This window comes from Arvicanthis niloticus, chromosome 28 (genome assembly GCF_011762505.2).
Source record: "Arvicanthis niloticus isolate mArvNil1 chromosome 28, mArvNil1.pat.X, whole genome shotgun sequence".
NCBI lineage: Eukaryota > Metazoa > Chordata > Mammalia > Rodentia > Muridae > Arvicanthis > Arvicanthis niloticus.
Genome location: NC_133436.1, coordinates 8,470,295 through 8,490,561, shown reverse-complemented (window position 1 = coordinate 8,490,561; position 20,267 = coordinate 8,470,295). Strand labels below are relative to the sequence as shown.

Sequence of the window (20,267 nt, the reverse complement as noted above, 5' to 3'; positions counted from 1 at the left end):
GAATCAGCACAAGCAGGCCACATCTACCACACAAACTTTTGCCAAGCACCTACTGTGCGTTATCTTTGTATAGAAGTGAAGGCTCGGAGCACACGCTTCTCCCTACATGAGTGGCACAGTTGAGGTGAACAAGTGTGGGGCAAACCTGTAAGAGGTTAGCTGGTGCGAGGGCTTTGAAGACAAGACAGAAAGGGAAGCTAAGGTGGGGATGTGCTTGTGTAGGGAAAGGGGTTGGGTGTCACGGCACCTCACAGGTGACATTAGAGTTAAAGGGAGAGGTACTGGGATGCCACCGGGAGATTCTGAGTCTGGGGCATGTGCTTGTGCCAAAGCCAGCTCAGGAGGAGAAAGTGGGTTGGAGAGGGGAGATTCACTGGGGGTTCAGCAGGGGCATGTGAGACATGCAAAAACACAGTGAGGAGTAGGTGGTTTGTGCATGTGTGGGGAGGGGGAGGGGAGAGGGAGAGGGAGAGGGAGAGGGAGAGGGAGAGGGAGAGGGAGAGGGAGAGGGAGAGGGAGAGGGAGAGGGAGAGGGAGAGGGAGAGGGAGAGGGAGAGGGAGAGGGAGAGGGAGAGGGAGAGGGAGAGGGAGAGGGAGAGGGAGAGGGAGAGGGAGAGGGAGAGGGAGAGGGAGAGGGAGAGGGAGAGGGAGAGGGAGAGGGAGACGGAGGAGATGGCCTTTTCATGCTGTATGGTTTTAGCAATTCTTGGGCCCACCTGTGGTTGCTGCTTGCTCACTAGCAAAGAGCAGCTGTAGTAATGATTATTATAAAACCCTGAGTACTTTTCTGGAACTTTCCTCTTGCTAATCCATTTAGTCTTCACTGGGACCCTATGAAGTTGGTATGCTATTAGACATATCTAAAAGATGGGAAAACTGGAGCTGGCCAGTTAGATTTCTCAGCGTCCCGAATGGTAAGGGGGAGAGAATCTGGCGCCTGGCTCTAGCATTCTTGTTGTGGGGAAGAAGACTAAATCTGTGCTCTTTGGAACCCTTGAGAAAGTTGGCTAAGGGTGGCTGATGGCACGAGGTGGGGACAGGGAGAAGAGCTGGGTGGAGAAATTAGAATACACGTGTAGAGAGCGTAATATCACAGGTCACTCTGCAGCCTGGCAACTGATTGGCAACCAGCCGTGCCAGGCGACAGGGATCACACATGCTGTGTATCCTATAGGCTCTGGAGATTTTTGAGGGGCAAGGAACACACAATGATAGATTCAAACCAACTAAGCACCACTGTTTCCCAGAGATTCGGGATGCGAATACATGCAAAGGACTTTGACTTGATGTGCTCCCTTCTCCTTTTGAACTTTGGGACTAAGCAAATCTTTTAGCCCTGTGGACTGTCCCTCGGTCCCATTGTGATAGTCTGTTTCTGCTATTTCGCCACCATCCCACCCAGAGCTCTAGGAATGTGATGACGCAGGTGCAGGTGCAGGTATGAAGTTCTGTTCCTGGAGCTGGCTGGCTGTCTCTTTGGGAGCACAGTAGCTTGGGCCCCAGCAGCCTAAGAGCACTGGAGGCTATTCCTGGAGTCTTTAGAGTCCTGAGTCCAGCGAGTCTGTGTGATCCTGGAACTCAGTGAACTCCGACTTGGGGTGTCCCTTTAGGGCAGGCTACAGGTCCGGGCCCTCGGTTCACCGGTGATTCCGCTGTGAAACCACCCCAATCCGCTCTCCGGGTTTACGCCGGTCCCGGGCGCGCACGGGCAGGAGGCCGGGAGCTTGGAGCGGGAGGAGCAGCCCGGGGCGGGCTGCCAGGGCGAGCAAGCGAGCGAGGCGGGGGCGGCGGGTGCAGAGCTGCGGGCGGCGGCGCCCGCGGGTCACTCTCAGGCCGGGCAGCAGCGACAGGGCGCGGGGTGGCGGGGCGCACCATGCCCACGTTCGACCAGGCACTGAGGAAGGCGGGCGAGTTCGGGCGCTTCCAGCGGCGCGTGTTCCTGCTGCTGTGCCTGACGGGTGTCACCTTCGCCTTCCTCTTCGTCGGCGTGGTCTTCCTGGGCAGCCAGCCCGACTACTATTGGTGTCGCGGGCCGCGCGCCACCACGCTGGCCGAGCACTGCGCCTGGAGCACCGAGGAAGAGTGGAACCTCACCACGCCGGAGCTCCACGTCCCAGCAGAGCGCCGCGGCCAAGGCCACTGCCACCGCTACCTGCTGGAGGCCACCAATACCAGCTCAGAGCTCAGCTGCGACCCACTTGCTGCCTTCCCCAATCGTTCCGCGCCTCTGGTGCCCTGCAGCAGCGACTGGCGCTATGTGGAGACCCACTCCACCATCGTCAGCCAGGTAAGCCTGATTCTGTGCACCATCGCCCTTCACACAGCAAGTGTAAGAAGGTGGCCTCCAGACTAGGTCCCTGGAGTCTTCATGACTTGGAGACCCCACCACCTTTCGGAACTCGCTAGGTTCTAACCCATGCTTGCAAGTGCTGCCTTGCAAATCATGGGAAAGCCTTTCTTTATGTCCCTGTCCTAAGGAGCCAGTTAAGAGAAGATCTGGCTTTAGGTAAAAGAGAAAACTTTCCTAGAAGCCAACTTGGAGACGCTTCATATGCACCTGCCTCCACGGTTGTCACTGAGATGTGTTGGCTCAGTGATTGGAGATTATGGCTGGGGAGTCCTCTGCCTTCGGACGGGAGGGGTTGGACTACATTGGCATGCCTGGGTTGGCTTTTCTCCAGGGGCCACAGGAGAGTGGGAATCAACTTTGAATTCTTGAAGATAGTGCAACTTCTTTCCAGTGTCCAAATGATTATCTGACATGCAGGGGACAAAGGTTGAGGCTCTCCCGAGCAATAATTTTGGTAAAACTGCTTTGGGGACAAAGAGCGGCAATTTAAGAGAAGTCAGGAAATCTGGAATATTGGACGAGAGTTTATGACTTTTTCCTGCTAGTAAATTATAGGAAGGCAGCAGGAGGGGGCATCTCTCTCCATTTACTGTGGTGGCTGCTGGAACCTGAAGAGGAGGAGGAGGAGGAGGAGGAGGAGGAGGAGGAGGAGGAGGAGGAGGAGGAGGAGGAGGAGGAGGAGGCAATCCCCGTGCTCTGGGGGGGGGGGGGGTCTCTCACTCAAACCCTGATTCTGCACCCTCCCGCACTCTGAGTTGTAAGGCTGTGGGCTTTCACAGTCTGCTCTGAAACTACTTCAGAGGCACCTGGTCCACAGAGGAATCATTCGGCTGAGTTTTACCTCCTCATAGCTCTACTTAATCTTTGTAAGATGCTTGAGTGTACTCAGGTAAATGGAGAAAGAAACACATTCGTCTCTAGCTTAGTTCTTGTCCAAAACACTTGTTTAGATAACAAGGGAAACGTGCTTAACAGGAGGCAGAAACGCCCATTCTGTTGAGGACCGCACTCTGCCTCAACGCTTTGGGGCTAAGTGTTCTGGTCAAGAGAGAGAGAGAGAGTGGGGCTGGAGGGGCAAGCGATTCGAAGAATGGAGACAAGACGGGGTGTGTGGTCAGGTCTTAATTCTCATCCTGTCTCTCCTTTCTGTCTCTCTTTTATTCAAAGGAAATCTGGGGTATTTATAAACACAAGCAGGAGAACACAGGTGAAAACACTTTACCACGTGCACCATACAGCTGAGATCACTAAACAGCAAAACAAGCTATGTGGGATAAACAATATATTTATCACAGTGTGCTTCAGCTGTTATAGGCTTTTGAAAACCAAGTCTTTCATCAGGGTATATGGTTCCAGATGGCTGCAAAGTTGATCTAGCCGCTTTCTACTAAAGTCGGCTCCCAACGTATTCTGTAGGGACATGGCTCTATGAAGCTGTTCTTTCTCCTAAGGCCATATGTGGGCGTGGTAGCCTACTCCGTGGAATTCCAAAGACCTTGCCTCAAAAAAATAAGACGTTGTCCCCTGACTTCCACATGCACACATACATATGAACACATCAGAATACACACGCACCCTCCTCCAGTGAGCACGCATGCAAGCTCAGGTGCATGTGCATACTGTATTAAAAAGTGAACATTAAAAAAAAATAACCTTCAAAAACAAAATGCACACCCACCCTAGAAAGGTTGGCATGAATGAAGGTGATCCTTGGGTATCCAAGAAGAGGATCATAGATATCTGTGAGCAAATACTCTGGCAGGTGCTTCAGGAATATGCTGGAGTCCCAGGGCCAATAGGACACTGTCAGAGTGGGTAGCCACTCTCAAACACAGTGCAGAATGGCAGGAAGTCAGGAGATGGTCCTGACAAGGTCTCTAGGGAGCTATGTGGCTTCTGACTGTCGTTTAACTTTCTCATCCCATGCATGCCATTATTGTCACTAGCAGGTGACAGCTCAGTGTGCACAGAACGGTGACCAGACTTCTTCAGAGGGCAAACTGAAGTGTTATTTATGATGCTTTCCTAAAAGCAGCTGATGAGGTTTTGAAACCTCCTGGAAAGCTTTTCTTTTCAATCCCCAAATAACTTTAACTTCCTGTGGCACATCGTTCATGTGTTTGTCTCAGGTGGAAACTCTCCATGGAAGTCCTGCCCACCACCCAGAGTAACTCAGAATCTCACAGACACCTCATAGGATTCTGAGTGCTTTCTTTGATTTTGAATATGAACAAAGTCAGTGTTGTTAATACTACCAAAGTAATGAAAAACTGTGTAGTTCCTGCTTCAGCTAGCATTATAAACCTAGTATATTGATGTACAAAGGGTCCACGTTGGGACAGGCTAGAAGTGGAAGTGGACAGGCTGCATATGATATGTGGTCCTTGAAACAAAGCAGGAGAGGCATGGGGAGATATGATTATCTTGGCTTTGTAGAAGGAAGAGCTGAGGTTGGTGATGTTAGGGACCCTGCTAGGGTCCCATCCTGTCATGGAAGTTGCCATGGGTCAACCTTAGTTCTGTGTCACCACGGTGGTCTTCTAGTCAATGCAACCTTTGTTCCGTTTGATAGCATCTGAAACACAACCAGCCAGGCTGGCTGCTGGGGGAACCGTGACTTCATTTGGTGCGATGGGTCCTTATCCTGATGTGAACATGGTATATGGGTCACTTGGAACTTATCTACCCTTGTGACACCTTTATAACAACTGGAAAAACTTCCAGGGAATTAAGTCAGAAGCTGACTGTTAATTGTAGGCTGGTTCCAAGCCACTTCCTGTACGCTAGGGGATTTTCTACCTATGATGAACCCCATCAATGTGGACTTCTCTGCCTGGGTTTCAACTTCATCTGCTTATTAGACACTGGGCAGAATCAAATGTGATGGAATATAGACATTCAGTCAGAGCCCTTACCCACTGGATGCTTCACGTTTAAGATTGATGGAAGGATTTTTGAATCCTTACTAGCATCAGGAAGGAATGAAAGACCATCTCTCTACTTCAAGGTGCTTCTACAGATAAAACAACCGCTTTTCCATCACCCTTCTTCTAAAACAAAGGGAAGGCCAGTTTGAGGGATGTGGGAGATCTGTTGAAGAGAGTGCTGGCTGCTTTGTTCTCAGGTTTCCTCCTCTTCCTCCAAGTGCCTGTTGTGAATCGGTATAATTGTCTTAGGATATAGGCCCACTAGGTAGGGCAAACCCCCGTAGTGCCAGCCTAATTCTGCTCTCCCTAAGGGTCTGTTAAGCATGTTATTGCGCTTTTGTATGTGCTGGGAAAGAGAATTAGCTAAGCCACAATTCTGGCCTCCGAAGTGTCTGTAATTTGCAACAGACACTTTAGAAAGAAGTACCAGGGCCGGAGAGATGACCCAGTGGTTAAAAGCACTGGCTGCTCTTCCAAAGTGGGTTCAAGTTCCAGTACCCACATGGCTGCTGTAACAATCTATAACTCCAGTTCCAGGGGATCCAAAACCCTCATCTCACCTCCATGGGTACCACCAGTGCCAGGCATGCATGTAATGTACGGACATACAAGGAGGCAAAATATACATTTAATTTTTTCTAGAAAGAACGTCTTACTGTATCTCTTGAATGTGTGATGTTGCTAGCATCTTCACTCGTTTTAGTAGAATTAACTTGGTCACTGGAGTATTTAACTTGATCACTGGAGTATTTAACTTGATCGTCTGCTGCATTAGGTCTGTAAATACTCAATTGTGGAAGCTTCTCTTCTCCACTGTATCACTGTCTCCTCTTTACTGCACGTTGGTGTATCTTTTCCAGTTTAAGCCGGATGCTTGAGGGAGGAGGAGGGAAGGATCCTGGAGACACATGCCTTTAGGTACATATCTTCAGAGCCTCCTATGTTGCTGTCGCTAACCAAATGAATGAGACCAGCCTGTCATCTGGATGCTGTGTTTGAACATAAGGCACTTTCTCGCATTGATTCTTCATGTAGACAAGTTGCTTGAGGGTTTGTAGAGGGAGAAACTACAAATTCTGTTATCTCTCAATCTATAAATTCCCCACACGTAAGAATATAGTGTGCTCTTGGTCCAAGATGACAAGACCGCAAAAGAGAATGAAAGAAAGAGAAATTAAAACATGAAGACAGGCCATTATCAGTGTCTCTGTGACATTGTCCCTGAGCTCCCATGAGCCCTCTCTGCTGTGGGGAAGAGCTCTACCCCTGTCATTTTTAACTCTATGCCTTCCTTCTTGGTTGTACCCTTTCCTCTGCTCCTCTTCATCCTCCTGCACAGTCTCCTATAAACACTAGCTCTCCCCTGCAGCCAGTGACCTGCTCCTGGTCCTTCAGAGGTCTTCAGGCTTCTACTGCTTCTGGAGAGGCCACTCCTGGCTGCTGTTCTCATCTCTAGAGCTGCTTCTTGCTCTCCATCCTTCTGTCTCAGTACACCAACCAGCACATCTGCCCTTTAACATTAACATAAGATGTGTATATTCATTGTTATTCTTAGGGTTTCAAATTCTCATTGTTATTCCATCTTTGACTCACACCTTATTCTTAGAGGCTTATTATTAAACTAATTTAAGCTGACTTCTTAAAATTTGCATTCTTTTTCATTGTGGTATGGCCAGAGAATTTGACTTGTGGGTTTGTTGTGATACTGATTTTTTTTTTTTTTTTTTGACTTTTACTAACTTTGCTCCGTAGACCTGTCAGAAGTCAAGTGTTGTAAATGTTTTTATGCTTGGGAAGACTGTCTGGTCTATAGCTATGGTGGGGGTGGAGAGGAATAGGATTTTACAGACATTCAACAACTGATGCTAGCTAGTTCTTCTGTTAAAATATCCTATATTTGAGTCAACTTTTTGTATATTGATGATCAGTAATTACAAAAACTTCTTATTTTGCAGGGTCTTTCAGTTTCTAGACTTAAGATTTTTTATGCAAGATATAATTGTACCAAGTATGTGTGCATGTAAATGTAGGATTTAAAAATTCCTCATAGTGAATTAAAGCCTCTAGTATTAAGACCTGATCTAAGGTCCAGGGTATGTTCTGTCTTGATATTTTCTGATATTAATACTGCAATTCCAGTTTTCCTTTGATTTAATATTTATCTATAATTAATTTTTGTCACCTTGAATTTAAAATTTCCTGTTCCAATAGTTCTGTGGAGCTCATAAAATGTACACAAGAAGATTTAGCTCTTATTGAATGGCTTTAGTGTCCACGAGTTAGTCAGCTTTCCGTTTCTGTCACAAAATACCAGAGATAAGCAACTTATAAAGAAAAAAGGTATATTTTGGCCCATGGTTTCGGAGGACTCAGCCCTTGGTCACTTGACCACATCTCTTGGGCTCATCATGAAGAAGTCTGCATGTGCACCACCTTGTGGGGGTCTGGAAGCAGCGTGGACAGATACCCTACTGTTGCCTTCAAGGGTACTTCCTTGTACTAAGCTTCCCCTCATAAAGGTTCCACTGTGGCCCAGTAGAACCCTGGGCAGTCAAGGGAGAATCCAAGGGTCAAACCTTAGTACTCCTTGAGTCATGCAGCACCTGGTCTCTTTAAAATGTGTTGTGGTAATTGATGTGTTTATAAAAAAGATAGAGAGATTAAGAGAGTATGTTCTGTGGGTATGTGGAGAGGTATTGGGGGAAGGGGATGTCTCAGCGGGCCCGTGTAGAGGCATCTCTGCCTCCTGAGGGACCAGTCACACATCGGTGTAGTATAGAAAAGAGTTTATTCAGGGCATGGGGAGGGGAGCCAAGAGGGTAGTAGAGGCAGAGAGAGGGAGAGAGAAAGAGAAGGGGGGGAAAGGGGGAGGGGGACGGGAGGGGGAGGGGAGAGGAGAGGGGAGGGGAGGAAAGGAGAGGGGAGGGGAGGGGAGGAAAGGGGAGGGGAGAGGAGGGGAGGGGAGGAGAAATAAAGACAGGCCATGACCACATGGAGAGAAGGGGAAGGGAAGGGGGGCCGCAAGAGGACAGAGAGAAGCTAGAGACAAGAGATCAAGAGAGAGAGAGGAGGGGGCAAGCAGCCAGTTTTATAGTGGACCAGGCCTACCTGGCTGTGGCCAGGTAACTGTGGAGGTGGAGTTTAGACAGAATACTAACAGTAATGTGTGTCTATGGGCTCACTAGACCCTTCTCTTACCTCCCCCCATTAATGCTGGACTTTCTGTGTTTTTCATTCTGTGAAAGAAAATTAGTTAGACTTTTTTTTTCCCCCTGATCCTGCTTCCCTTCTCCCTCTTGCTCCAGCCTGCTCCAGGCCCCGCTTGCTCCGGCCCAAAAGTTTTATTTATTTATTTATTTATTTATTTATTATGTGTAAGTACACTGTAGCTGTCTTCTGACACCCATATGAGGGCATCAGATCTCCTTACAGATGGCTGTGAGCCACCATATGGTTGCTGGGCTTTGAACTCATGACCTCCGGAAGAACAGTCAGTGCTCTTAACCACTGAGCCATCTCACCAGCCCATAGACTTAGTTTCCTTACTCCATTTTGTTCTTTCTTTTATTTGTTAGGAATTTAGTTCCTTTATTTCAACTTCTCTAGTGATTGTTCCTGGAAATGTCACCAAGCCTATTTAACAGAGTCTAAGTGTAATGCAGGGGACCCTGCTCAAGAAAAAAAAAAAAAAGATTATTTACGCATGTGTGTGTGTGTACCCATGTGAGTTTATGTGTGCCACTTGCATGCAGATCAGTAGAGAGTGTTAGATCCCCTAGAACCAGAGCTGTAAGCTGCCACATGGGTGCTAGAACAGAACCTTGGTCCTTTGCAAGAGAAGCAAGTGCTATTAACCATTGAGCGATTTCTCTAGGCCCCTAGGCCTTCTCTTAGACAATCTAGGAAATGTGGAATGTTTCGGTCCAGCCACTGCTCCCCCAGTCTATAGAGTACAATTAACCGAAGTCCCATGTCTGTCATTTTATTACTAATTTATGGTTTTATGTTACAGTTCACAACAACAGCAAAATTAAAGTTATGAAGTACCAACAAAACTATTTTTATGGCTGGAGTCACCACAAGATAAGGAACTGTATCAAAGGGTTGGGGGCATTAGTAAGGTTGAGTGTAGTAAGAATTTGGAATTCTGGTTTCTTCAAAACCCACAGAAATATTATAAGAATGTGTTTTCATTTTAATCCCAGGTGTGGGATGTGGGACTACTTTGCATTGTTCACAGCGGCTGACTGTGATTTGCCTCGTGCTCTAGCCGGGGTGTGATTTTGCCAGATGCAGGTAGTTTCTATGATTGTGTGACTTTTGGAATTCTGGGAACTTTTCAGAGGCATATAAAATGCTAGAGCCCTGAGAGGCAGGGGTGGTTGTGGTGGTTGTGGTGGTTGTGGTGGTTGTGGTCACTCAGGGAGGACTGGTTGTGATTCGTTAGTTGTGCTCAAAGAAGAAACAAGAAGAAAAGAAATTAGATTCAGGGATCTCTTTCCTTTCCTCTCTCCCCTCTGTTCTTTTTTTCTTTCCTGTCTAGAGTGAGGGGGATGAAGGGACAGAAGAGGGGGGAGAAGGGTGGAAGAAAGAAGAACCCACAAGCTATCCATCACCAGCTCCAGTTTAGAACCACAGCTTTACAGCACCCTTGTAGGTAATACATGTGTTTTGGGCTTGCTTATATTTATAAATCTTTATTCCATCATTAGTCTTGAAAGTCAGCTTTGCCAGTGAGTGCTCCCCTGTCATCAGCTGTCTTCCCTCCATCCTTCTGCCACTGAAGTCCTAGGCTAAAGGGCCACCTCGATGGGTTCCAATATGTCAGGTCCAGACACTTGTGCTTGAAGAAAGCAAACAAAATCAAGGGTGGTATAATGACACACATGGGTAGCAACGCCACAGCAGGAACTATTACTCTGTATGACAACCACAAAAGTTAATAAGAAGGAAGAAAATTTAGTGGTAAACTAACCTGAAGTGAGTTTAATTGATACAACAAGTGGGGAAGATAAGAGTATTTCAGCCGGTTGTCAGTGTCCTGCCATGCTCTGTCAGTTCAAGCAGGAAGCTCCTGGGTGGGGCGAGAGGGCTGTAGCTGAGCAGTCTCCACCAGACTCTGGTTGCTCATATCTCACGTCTGGTCCTTGGAGAGGCCTTATTGTTTGATGATACAAACTAGTTCCTATAAGATGGTGCTCCTGCTTGGGAGTGATCTCATCAAGGGGTGATCTGTGAGGCCTCTACAGCCCAAGGCGACTTCAATGGAGGACAGTGGAGGTTTTGGGGGGTCACCTTTTCAGGCTTCTGGAACAGAATATCATAAATGCTGATTATAAATACCTTAGTCTGGCCTTCACGTCACTAACCCTGAAAAGTCTTGACGATAGGTTCTGGACATTGTGTTTGTAAACTCGTGCACCCTGACGGATTAAGATGACTGTGCAGACTTAAACAGGTAAGTGGACCAAAGTGGAAGAACTGGATACAACTAAGATGATCAGGAGCACAAGCCTCCATTCTGCTTTGATACCTGGAGGGTCCAGAAGACGACCCAGTGTTCTTTAGAAAGGCCCTTGCTTAATCCCAGCTCTTCACTGAAGAATGTGGGGCTGTCATGCAGCTTCCATTTTGCTCTGGGGAAAGAAGCCTGTTTTCACTCTGGCTGTCCTGGTGTGGACAATCCTGTTTTCTCCTGGGAAGAGTTCTCTAAAACACAGCAGGAATGCATCAAGCACTCAACAAATGCTTCTTGAGTGAGAGGGTGTGTTTTCTCAGTATCCGGCCCTTAAATGACTTCTAAGTGATGCTCAGCCATTTTCTCTTCTGTGTGGCCTTCCCATTCTTTAGCCTTTCCTGTTGAGATTCTACTTAGACCTAAATTGGACTTGCTTTTTCTTTCCTTCATGACTTCCTCTCATATTGTCCATTTCTGTATCTATAGGTACAGTCTGGATCCCACTATCCATTCAACAGTCAAAATTTCTGCTTAACCCATCCATTGAACCTTTTTATTTTAATGTTTTTGGTTTTTTTTTTTTTTTTAAATCCATGGTGTTTGTACTATTTTAAAGTATGGCTAATCATTTTTGGTAGCCATTCTTCTTGCTTTCTTTTTTATCTTAGCAATCTTTTTAATTCGTTTTCATTTATTTCATTTCAAATAAAATTGCCTTTATTTCATGTGTGGCAACTACCTGATATCCTCGGTGTTCCAACTCTTGCTTGTAGCTTACTCTGTGTTCAGTGATTGCTCTGGGTCCCCTCTGAGGGAGCTTGGTTCCTTCCATGCAGAATTTCTCCTCACCCCTTTGGAAGCTTGGAGATAGGAGAGGCCTGGAACTCGGCCTCCCTTCTAGACAGACTGGCTAGACAGGCTGCTATCTATCTTTTATTAGAAGTATGAACTTCCTCTTTACTTCCTGAAACACTTCAGCATACGTCCATCATAGTAACTATTTCTTTCAGCCAATGGCACATGGGTTTGAGTAGTATTTAGTATTCAGTATATTTGTTAATGGGGTAAAATCGGGACCCTACTGAACGGGGCCACCTCATAAAGTGTCAGCGGTCTAGGTACGAAGACCAAACAGATGCACCATCCAGAGATGCTCATGGGACCCAGAACAACCAAGAAAGTGTTTGCAACAGGGGCTCCATTGTGGGATGTGTGAGAGTCCTTCCTGCTTCCGATGACAGCTGGCATTCTGGATTATCCACAGCAGTGCCACTGAGATTATTTACATTCAGTGCACGCCAGGCACTGGGCTAGGCTGCAGATACAAAGATGAGTCTCCTCCCTGCCCTGGGCCTGGCAGGGAGAACTGTACTGAGAGAGAACAGGGACATGAGTAGATTGGTGCTTCCTCCTCATGGGTTCCAGGTGACCCAAGGCAGAATACATATTGACTTTGATCTCAGCCTCGGGTGACACGGAGGTGTCCAAGATGAAAATGACAGTAAAGGGGGTGTTTGGTTTTCACCTTCCCTCATCTTTAGCTTCATTGGCTCTGGCTTGAGGGCCCCTGATCGGGGCTAGCCATGCATTCCTAGGTCCCACCTGTAGAGTTTGGAATCCAAAGATGGGACTGGGTTTAGAATTCTTCCTTTCTTTCAAGCATCCTAGGCCTATGCAGCTGGTCCACAGACCTCCCAAGGAGACTCGATCGGTGTTTTTTAATGAGGAGTGTGATGAGACCCTTGTGACTGGAAGATAAATCAGCAGTAGATTCCCTGTGGATTTGGGGGTAGATCTCCTATCCAGTAATCTCCTGGAAGAAGTGCTGCGTCTTATCTGATGAAATGCATTTGTTTATTCTTCAAAATTGTTGTAGTCCCCAGAGATATACAACATACCGGAAGATTCTTTGACCTTCGGGGTGAGGCATAGTTGACCCACACTCTGAGAATCTTGATGAAGTTTGAAGAGGGAGTTTTAGACAAAGGCACTGCCATACACATACTGGGCAGGTGTGGCCTCTTCACAATCTATTGCTGTCTGTGTCATTCTTAGTGTTGTGTCAAATCCCAAAGCCAAGAATGGTTTACTCTGGTTCACAGTTTAACTCTGGTTGCCAGTTTGGTTCCACAGATCATTGTGGGGTAGTAGTTACGGAGGCAGGAGCAGGAAGCAGCTGGCCCCATGACATATGCAGTCAGGAAGCAGGGAGGGATAGACACTGGTACCCAGCTCACCTCCTTATTATTCATCCCAGCCCCTTAGCTCATGGAAGGGTGCTACCTATATTCAGGGTGGGTCAGAATTAATTCAATCTAGAAAATTCCTTACAGACATGCACAAGGATTTGTTACCTAGCTGATTATAGCTCCTGCTAAGTTGACAGTGTTAAGCACCACAACAGGTTAAAAAGAGTTTCATATAAGCATCTTAGTAGACTGGAAAAAAGCAGACATATCTTTGAGGATCAGATGGCTCTGGGCCTGAATCCCAGCTACTCTCTCTACCAACTTTAGCAGTAAGTCCAGCGACTACCCAACTCTCTAATTGCCTCTGGAGTGGCTCTGTTAAGATTTCCATGTGAAATTTTCCTTAAAGGTCTATGTGTTTGAATGTCTGACACCCAGCTGGCAGTACCATTTAGGGAGATTGTGGGGCCTAGCTGATAGAATTAGGTCATTAGGGGCAAGCCCTTGGAGAACAGATTTGCTGTTCGTAATATCTGCTGTCTGTTGTAGCCCGAATTCTCTGCTTGCTGTCTGATACCACAATGAGAGGGGCCTCAGCTGCCTGCATCAGGTGCCACAGACTCCACCCTCTCTGCCATAAATGGACTAAAGCTTGTGAGACCATGAACCAAAATAAATGCTTCCTTTCCTGAGTTCCTTCTGTTAGCTCCTTGGTTACAATGACATAAAAGTAACTAACTAGTGACCAACTAAAAGTAACTAACCCTTTCTTAGTGGTTGTCTGATGTGAGCAGGTGCGGTGGCTACCATTGTATCTAGACATTGATCCAGCAGGCAGGGTGGCTACCATTGTATCTAGTCATTGATCCAGCAGGCAGGGTGGGTGGCTACCATAGTATCTAGACATTGATCCAGCTACCATTGTATCTAGACATTGATCCAGCTGCTCTGAACAGTTGCTTCACATGACCTTGTAAGGACTTTTGAGTCAAGTTGAACCCAAGAGTAAGGAACAGACAGGGAATAAGGTGACAGCCAGGTAAGACCCTGGAGTTGAAGTTTGCAGACCCCTGGTCTAACATAATAGGTCACTAATAAGTTTTCCTTAAAAAAAAATAAATAAATTAAAGGCCATCAATTCCTTAGGTAGTAATTTGCACTTGAAGGTGAGAATACCAGGACTCTCCTTCTGAGATGTAGAGCTGGCGCACATTGTCTAAGTCTCTTTGTGGCTTGGAGGGCAATGTGACCAAGTACTGGTCAGTGATGTTGGGGAGATCTCAAATGAGCCAAAATAACCTTTCCCTGTGCACGTGTATCCTACCTGCTTCTTTCTTCTGGCACTTGGTACCAGTGAACCTTGAAGCCCTAAAGCCTGAGTGACTACTTAGATGGAAAAGAACCTGAGAGTATACAGGAATGGCAGTCCCTCCCCCAACTCTCTCTACCCCACCAATGAACCTGAATGGGAATATGAGACTATGGATGAAAGAACCCTTAAGTAATCTTTTCCATGGCAGAGACAGTCTCGTGTGTATCAGGCTGGCCTCAAACTCTATGCAACCTGGGTTGACCTTAGAATTCTGATACCTCTACCCCTACAAACTCCCCCCCCCCCCCAAGCCCTCACTACCCTCTCAGTTCTGGTATTCCAAGAGCATGTCACTACATGTAGTTCATGTGATGTCAGGGATTGAATCCAGGGGTCCATTCATGCTAAACAAACACTCTGCCCTCCGAACTACATTCCCAGACCGGAGACACTTTCTAGTATGTAAACCATTGTCTACTATAGCTCTTCCTGTGAGCCAGTTCTGACGGCTGCATTTCGGTCCATTTCTTTTCAGAGGGATACTCATAAGGCTTTAGGCTCTAGTACAACAGCAGGGAGGTTGGCTCTTGTCCTCTCTTGTCTGGCGTACAGGACTCTGGGTGATCTTGCTCACTCTCTTCCTCTACCTCTGGGACTCCTCTCCTCTTCAGGTTGTTAGTGACCCTGGACCCCGTGAGGCACACCTACCCTCATATAACTCCTCGCATGTATCCTTCCCGTTTCTCAAAATGCCTTTCTTCATTCTTTCTGGTTCATTCTAGGTTTTACCTTAGCATGCATGCCCTTAAGAATTGCCTTGCATGGAAAGCATGTCCTTCGACCCTCACCCCCACCCTGGGGCTAGGGCTGAGTCTCTTTTTCTGCCCCATATTCCCCACTGAGTGTTGATGGGATGAACAGCTGCCTTCCTCATCAACAAGGAGCAGGCACTCTGAACCCTCTGCTCGACTCAGCACTTAATAGATATTTGTGAGGTAATTCATGGGTGAAAGAAAAAGAGACCCAGTGGCAAATTCAACCATTGTTATAACTGTAGCTAAGCTAGCCCTGAAACCATCACAGGTTGACAGAAGCCATTTCCTCCTGACACTGCAGATCCTTAATGACCCACGATGAGTCCTTGGATCCACCTTGGATCTGTGAGGTGTGACTGCTCGTCAGGTGGTCAGGATCACGCACAAAGCACAAAGTCTGCAGCAGGAGGCTCAGGTCCTCGCTTGACTGGTCTCAGCATGCATGTGGGCTCTGTCGTCTGTGGGAGCTTCATTTGAGGGATGTGACCTGGCACATGAAAGGAACGGGGAGAAAGGAACTGTTGGCTTCCTGAGCTCATCATTTTTATGTGCTGACGTCCATTGTGCAGAAAAGACTTTTCTCAGCTGTCTTGGCTGTCCTCGGCGGGCTTGTGTCGTCAGCAGAGCCTGCTGCAGGGGAAGCTGGGCACAGGAGCAAGGCTGGGCAGAAGCAAGGGCCACGTAGGAGCTGGTGTTTATAATGCCAAGGCGCAGCTGGACCCTCTGCCCTCTAAGGAAGTAGAGCCAAAAACATACTACCCAACCTTCACAACAAAGGGGAACCTTTCCAACGTTCTCTCTACCCATCCCACCCCCTTAAACAACAACCAAGAAAGGAGTTGATTTCTGTTGTGCGAGGGGAAGCAAACTCCTTCATGTCCTTGGTATAGTGCTTTTAGAGAGATAAATGACAGAGGGAGCAGGTGGTTCCTTTATCTGAAGGAAACATCTGAAATTCAAGACTTCTAAGAGGCTATAGCTTCTTGTTCTCCTTCTGTGTTTGTAATAAAACAAAACTGGTTGGGGGCTGGTTTCTGTGTGATAATGGAGAGCTACAGTGAGAAGGGAGTTTAGGTGCTTCCAAGAAAGGAGGTAGGTGTAAATTTAAAAAAAAAAAAAAAAAAAACCCTTAAGCTGTACGTTGATTTTGGTGGGTGGGAGGCATTTGTCAACAACCTTCAAAAATCAAGACTGGGGATCCAATCTTAGCATGTCACTCTTCAAAACTGGGGTCAGGGAGGAAAATTAAAAGTCAGGCAGGAACATGGGAACTATTGGGAAAGGGCTTCTAAGATCTCTGATACCAATCTTTGACTAACCAAGGAGGTAGACTCTATGACGGGAAGGCTACAGATCCCCACAGGTTATCTGTGTGTGGGTGCTAGCCTCTCTCTAGTCCCCTGAAATAACTGGTCATTTGAAAGCTGGCCTGACCAGAAGGCTGAAGATCGGATGCTCCAACATTCTCTAGTATAGGGACTGTCCAGGTGTTCAGCTTTTAGAAGCTATGCTTTGTGCTTCCCATAATTTCAGTTAACTCAGTCATTCTGGATTTCTGATGGGGTTGAAAACTTATAGTCTCATAGCCAATCCTTGCTATTTACTTTGAGAGAAAAGATTTGAGAGGATGATTTTCAGCTGACATTCATTCTAAAGCAAAAAAAAAAAAAAAAAAAAAAAAAAAAAAAAAAAAAAAAAAAAAAAAAAAAAAAAGCCAGGTTCAGAACTAAGTCTTTTAGTTAGGAGAGATGACAGAGGTTCTGCTTAGTCAACAAAATGATAGACTGGGTATTAGGTCTATCTTGCACCTTACTGACATAAATTGGTATAGTTATGCTCTAACTGCATTTTGAGAGAAAAGTTTTATTTTAACAGGAAGGGTGATATGTAGGAGGAGCTAAGGTGGGAGGAGTAAGGAGAGGAGGAGTAAGGAGAGGAGGAGGAGAAGGAGAGGAGGAGCTAGGTGATGAGAGAGAAAGAGAGAGGGGGGCCAGACATGGAGGCAGATGTTCACATGTCTCTGCCAGTCAAAGGTAGTTGATATATCTAGGTTGAGTATTAGGTTACACTTCTGTTGATATTGAGCATTACCAAATTTATAAAGCCATTGGTTAACATTAAAAAAAAAATTGTATAAAAGCAAAAAGGAGAAGGGGGTATGGGATTAGGGGTTTTCTAGGGAGGGGAAATGGGGAAAGGGGATGGCATCTGAAATGTAAATAAAATATCCAATAAAAACAAAAACAAAAAACAAAAAGAAAGAAAGAAAGAAAGAAAGAAAGAAAGCAAGCAAGCAAGCAAGCAAGCTGGCCTGAGGCGCCTCTCATTCCTCTGAGAGCTGAGTCAGTTTTCAGGTTCCTGAGGTACCTAATCCCTAGCCCTGGTCTCAGAGATACTAGATCTATGTGCGATTGGTCAGGAAGATGTCTTAAGATGAAGCTAACCTAAACCATGGAGGTGCTGAGTTTCTGAAATCAACATGGGTTCACCCTGGCTTTGCCCTTTCCTCCTGGTAGGTTTGCTGTGCCACCCGTGGTGTTGACAGGAGATCTGGCTCCTCTGCTAAGCATCTACACCCTCATAGATAGCAAAGGGAGAACCTGGCACAGGCCATGTACCCAGTGGAAAATGCAACGTGGAGGCAGAGTAGGCTCAGGCCCCGGCTTTACAAACATAGATGTTTGTTCTTCTGTTAAGCCCAGTCCTTGGGGGTGAGGCTACAGCATACACACACAAACACACACCCCATACACACACATACACCCCATACACACACACAAACACACACACACACACACACACAAACACACACATACAAACACACACACACACACCAAACACAAAACTCTGAGTTGGATCCCCAGCACTGCATAAACTGGGTAAGGGAATGCATGCCTATAATCTAAGAACATGGGAAGTAGACATAGGGCATCACAAGTTCAAGGTTACATAGGGAGTTCAAGGCCAGCCTTCAATATAAGATCCTGCCTCAGAACCAAGCAAGGACAGAAACTCAAGTAAACAAATGAATAACCCAGTCCTGGGATGTAGGGGCCCTCCTTGTTAGGATTGTCATAGATCAGAGGAGATAACTGAGTGACATGCAAGGAGACAACAGCAGAGACAGGGCAGTTAAGACTGCACTCTGTGAAGAACTGTATCAGAACTTCAGAAGTCCATTCACAGTCACGGGCTTTCACTCCAACTGTGTGAGTGATCTTCGTTCACGGAGTGATCCTACGTGACTAAACTGAGACGCACACAGATTAGGGAGGCACACCTCTGCATGTGTCTGAGACGGATGTTTCCAGAGTCACTTAGATCATGAGACTCTTGTCTTCATAATGGATCAGCCCCATCATAGCGTCATACAATGGCAGCATTGGGTGGTAAGGCTAAGCTGGAAGAGATCACTGCAGGTGTGTTCTTGGGATTCATGTCCTGCCTTGCTTCCTTCCTCCATCTGTCTCTCTCCTTTCTGTCTACCACAAACACTTAGATCTTTAGTTTCTTTACCACAGGCTCCCACTACCATGTTGATCTGTCCAACCCTATGGGGCTAAGTGACCATGGACTGAGCACACTCCAACTGTAAGCCAAATGTATAATTCTTTCTGTTAAATTATTCTGCTTGGTATTTAGATCACAGTAATGCAAAAAACAACCAATGCAATACTGAAACATTTAACTTTACATTTCCCTTCCCTGGTATAACACTCAGTATCTTATAGTAATTTTGGTAATATCGCATCTGCTTAGGGGTGACTGTAACTTTTTGGTAGGTTTTGTTGCTACTTACTTATGAGTAATAAAATCTGTTAAGCATGGGATACTGTGCTTTCCCATTGCTCAGAGATTGTTTGGGATGAAATTTAGGAACATCAAATAATGTTCAAATCAAATTTCCCTCTTCTGGAGATGTTTGCTGTTCCTGTGTAGGCAGATAGCATGTGGGAGTCATCTTCCCTTTCTACCCACAGGACTTCAGAGTTCTGGTGCAAACCTCTTGCTGGCAGCTGCTTTGGCAGCTGTGTGTTGAGCTGAAAGTCTCCTGTCTTTGCATGACTTCTTTCATACATATAGAAAGAGCAGGTTTTGCACATAGACCTCATTGAGTTACCGTAGCATGGGGTGTGTTTGTCCCCCACTGCTTCAGTGGATCCTTAGTGTTTCTCATGTTTCTCCTTGAGTTGTGGAGGCAGAAAGGGTGAAATGGTGGCTTACCATGAAGTGTATGGTGGTACCTAGAATCCGACATGCAGAGGAAGGCCTCTACCAGACTCAGATGAGATTTTGAGGTCCCCTCCTCAGAGACAGAATGGAACACCTGGGACATCACAAATGCTCAGACAGACTGAGCTCTGTCCCTTTGGCTTCTGGCATCAGGGACCAGGTCACACACTGAAGGGGCTGAGGGTGCTATGGTCCTTCTGAGAGAAGCCTGGGCCGTTGTCAGGGCCGCACTTCATAAGTAGCTTACAAACCATTCTGAGGTGTGTGATACCCTAGTCCGGGACAGGCCGCATCCTCTGCTTCCCAGTGTCCCATGTCTCAGATGCCTTTCCCAGTCATTGCTCAGCCCAGTGTACGCACAGGATGGCTCTGATTTCATGATCTTTCTGCCAACTGGAAGCGGTGGGCAGCCAACAGCTCAAGATGAAAGGCGATGTGTGCGTCTCCAGCTCCAGAGGGAGATGCACTGGCAAGTTGATATCTGTGAGTCACAAACAGAAGAGATCAGGTGTCAGGGTTCCTGTCTGAAAACTGATTGTAGCACATTACAGGAAAAGGAAAAAAAAAAAATCACTTCTTTATTATTGGTTTTTTTTTTTTTTATTTTTATTTTTTTTTTTTTTTATGCCTCTCGGGTGCTATTTAGGAACAGGTTTCTTTTCACTGCTGAGCTGAGTTTTCAAAGTGTAGACTCATGGGGAAGTCACATGGCTTGTCCAAAGTATTAAACATTCTACAATAGAAAAGTAGATTGAAAATAATTCTAATTAATTCTGCATCAAATTTTAAAAGTATTTTAAAGATTATACGTGTGGGTATGTACTCATGAGTACAGCAGGCTACAGAAAGCCTAGGAGGGTGTAGGATCCCCTGAATTTAGAGTTATAGGGGGTTGTGAGCTGCCCAGCATAGATTCTTTCCAGCCTTGGCATGAACATTTTAAAAGTTAATTAAGGAAATAAATTTCAGTTCTGGAGCATAAG

The 20,267-nt window shown here is 46.3% G+C and overlaps 1 protein-coding gene across 1 annotated transcript in view; it reads left to right on the top strand.

The window, feature by feature from the left end:
• Positions 1 to 1,347: 1,347 nt before the first annotated feature.
• The window catches only part of Slc22a3 (solute carrier family 22 member 3), a 92,268-nt gene continuing 73,348 nt past the window's right edge, over positions 1,348 to 20,267 (top strand). The window contains exon 1 of the mRNA XM_076926654.1: positions 1,348 to 2,287. Within this exon, the coding sequence (XP_076782769.1) occupies positions 1,874 to 2,287 (414 nt within the window). The 5' untranslated portion in view covers positions 1,348 to 1,873. The remainder of the gene's footprint in view (positions 2,288 to 20,267) is intronic.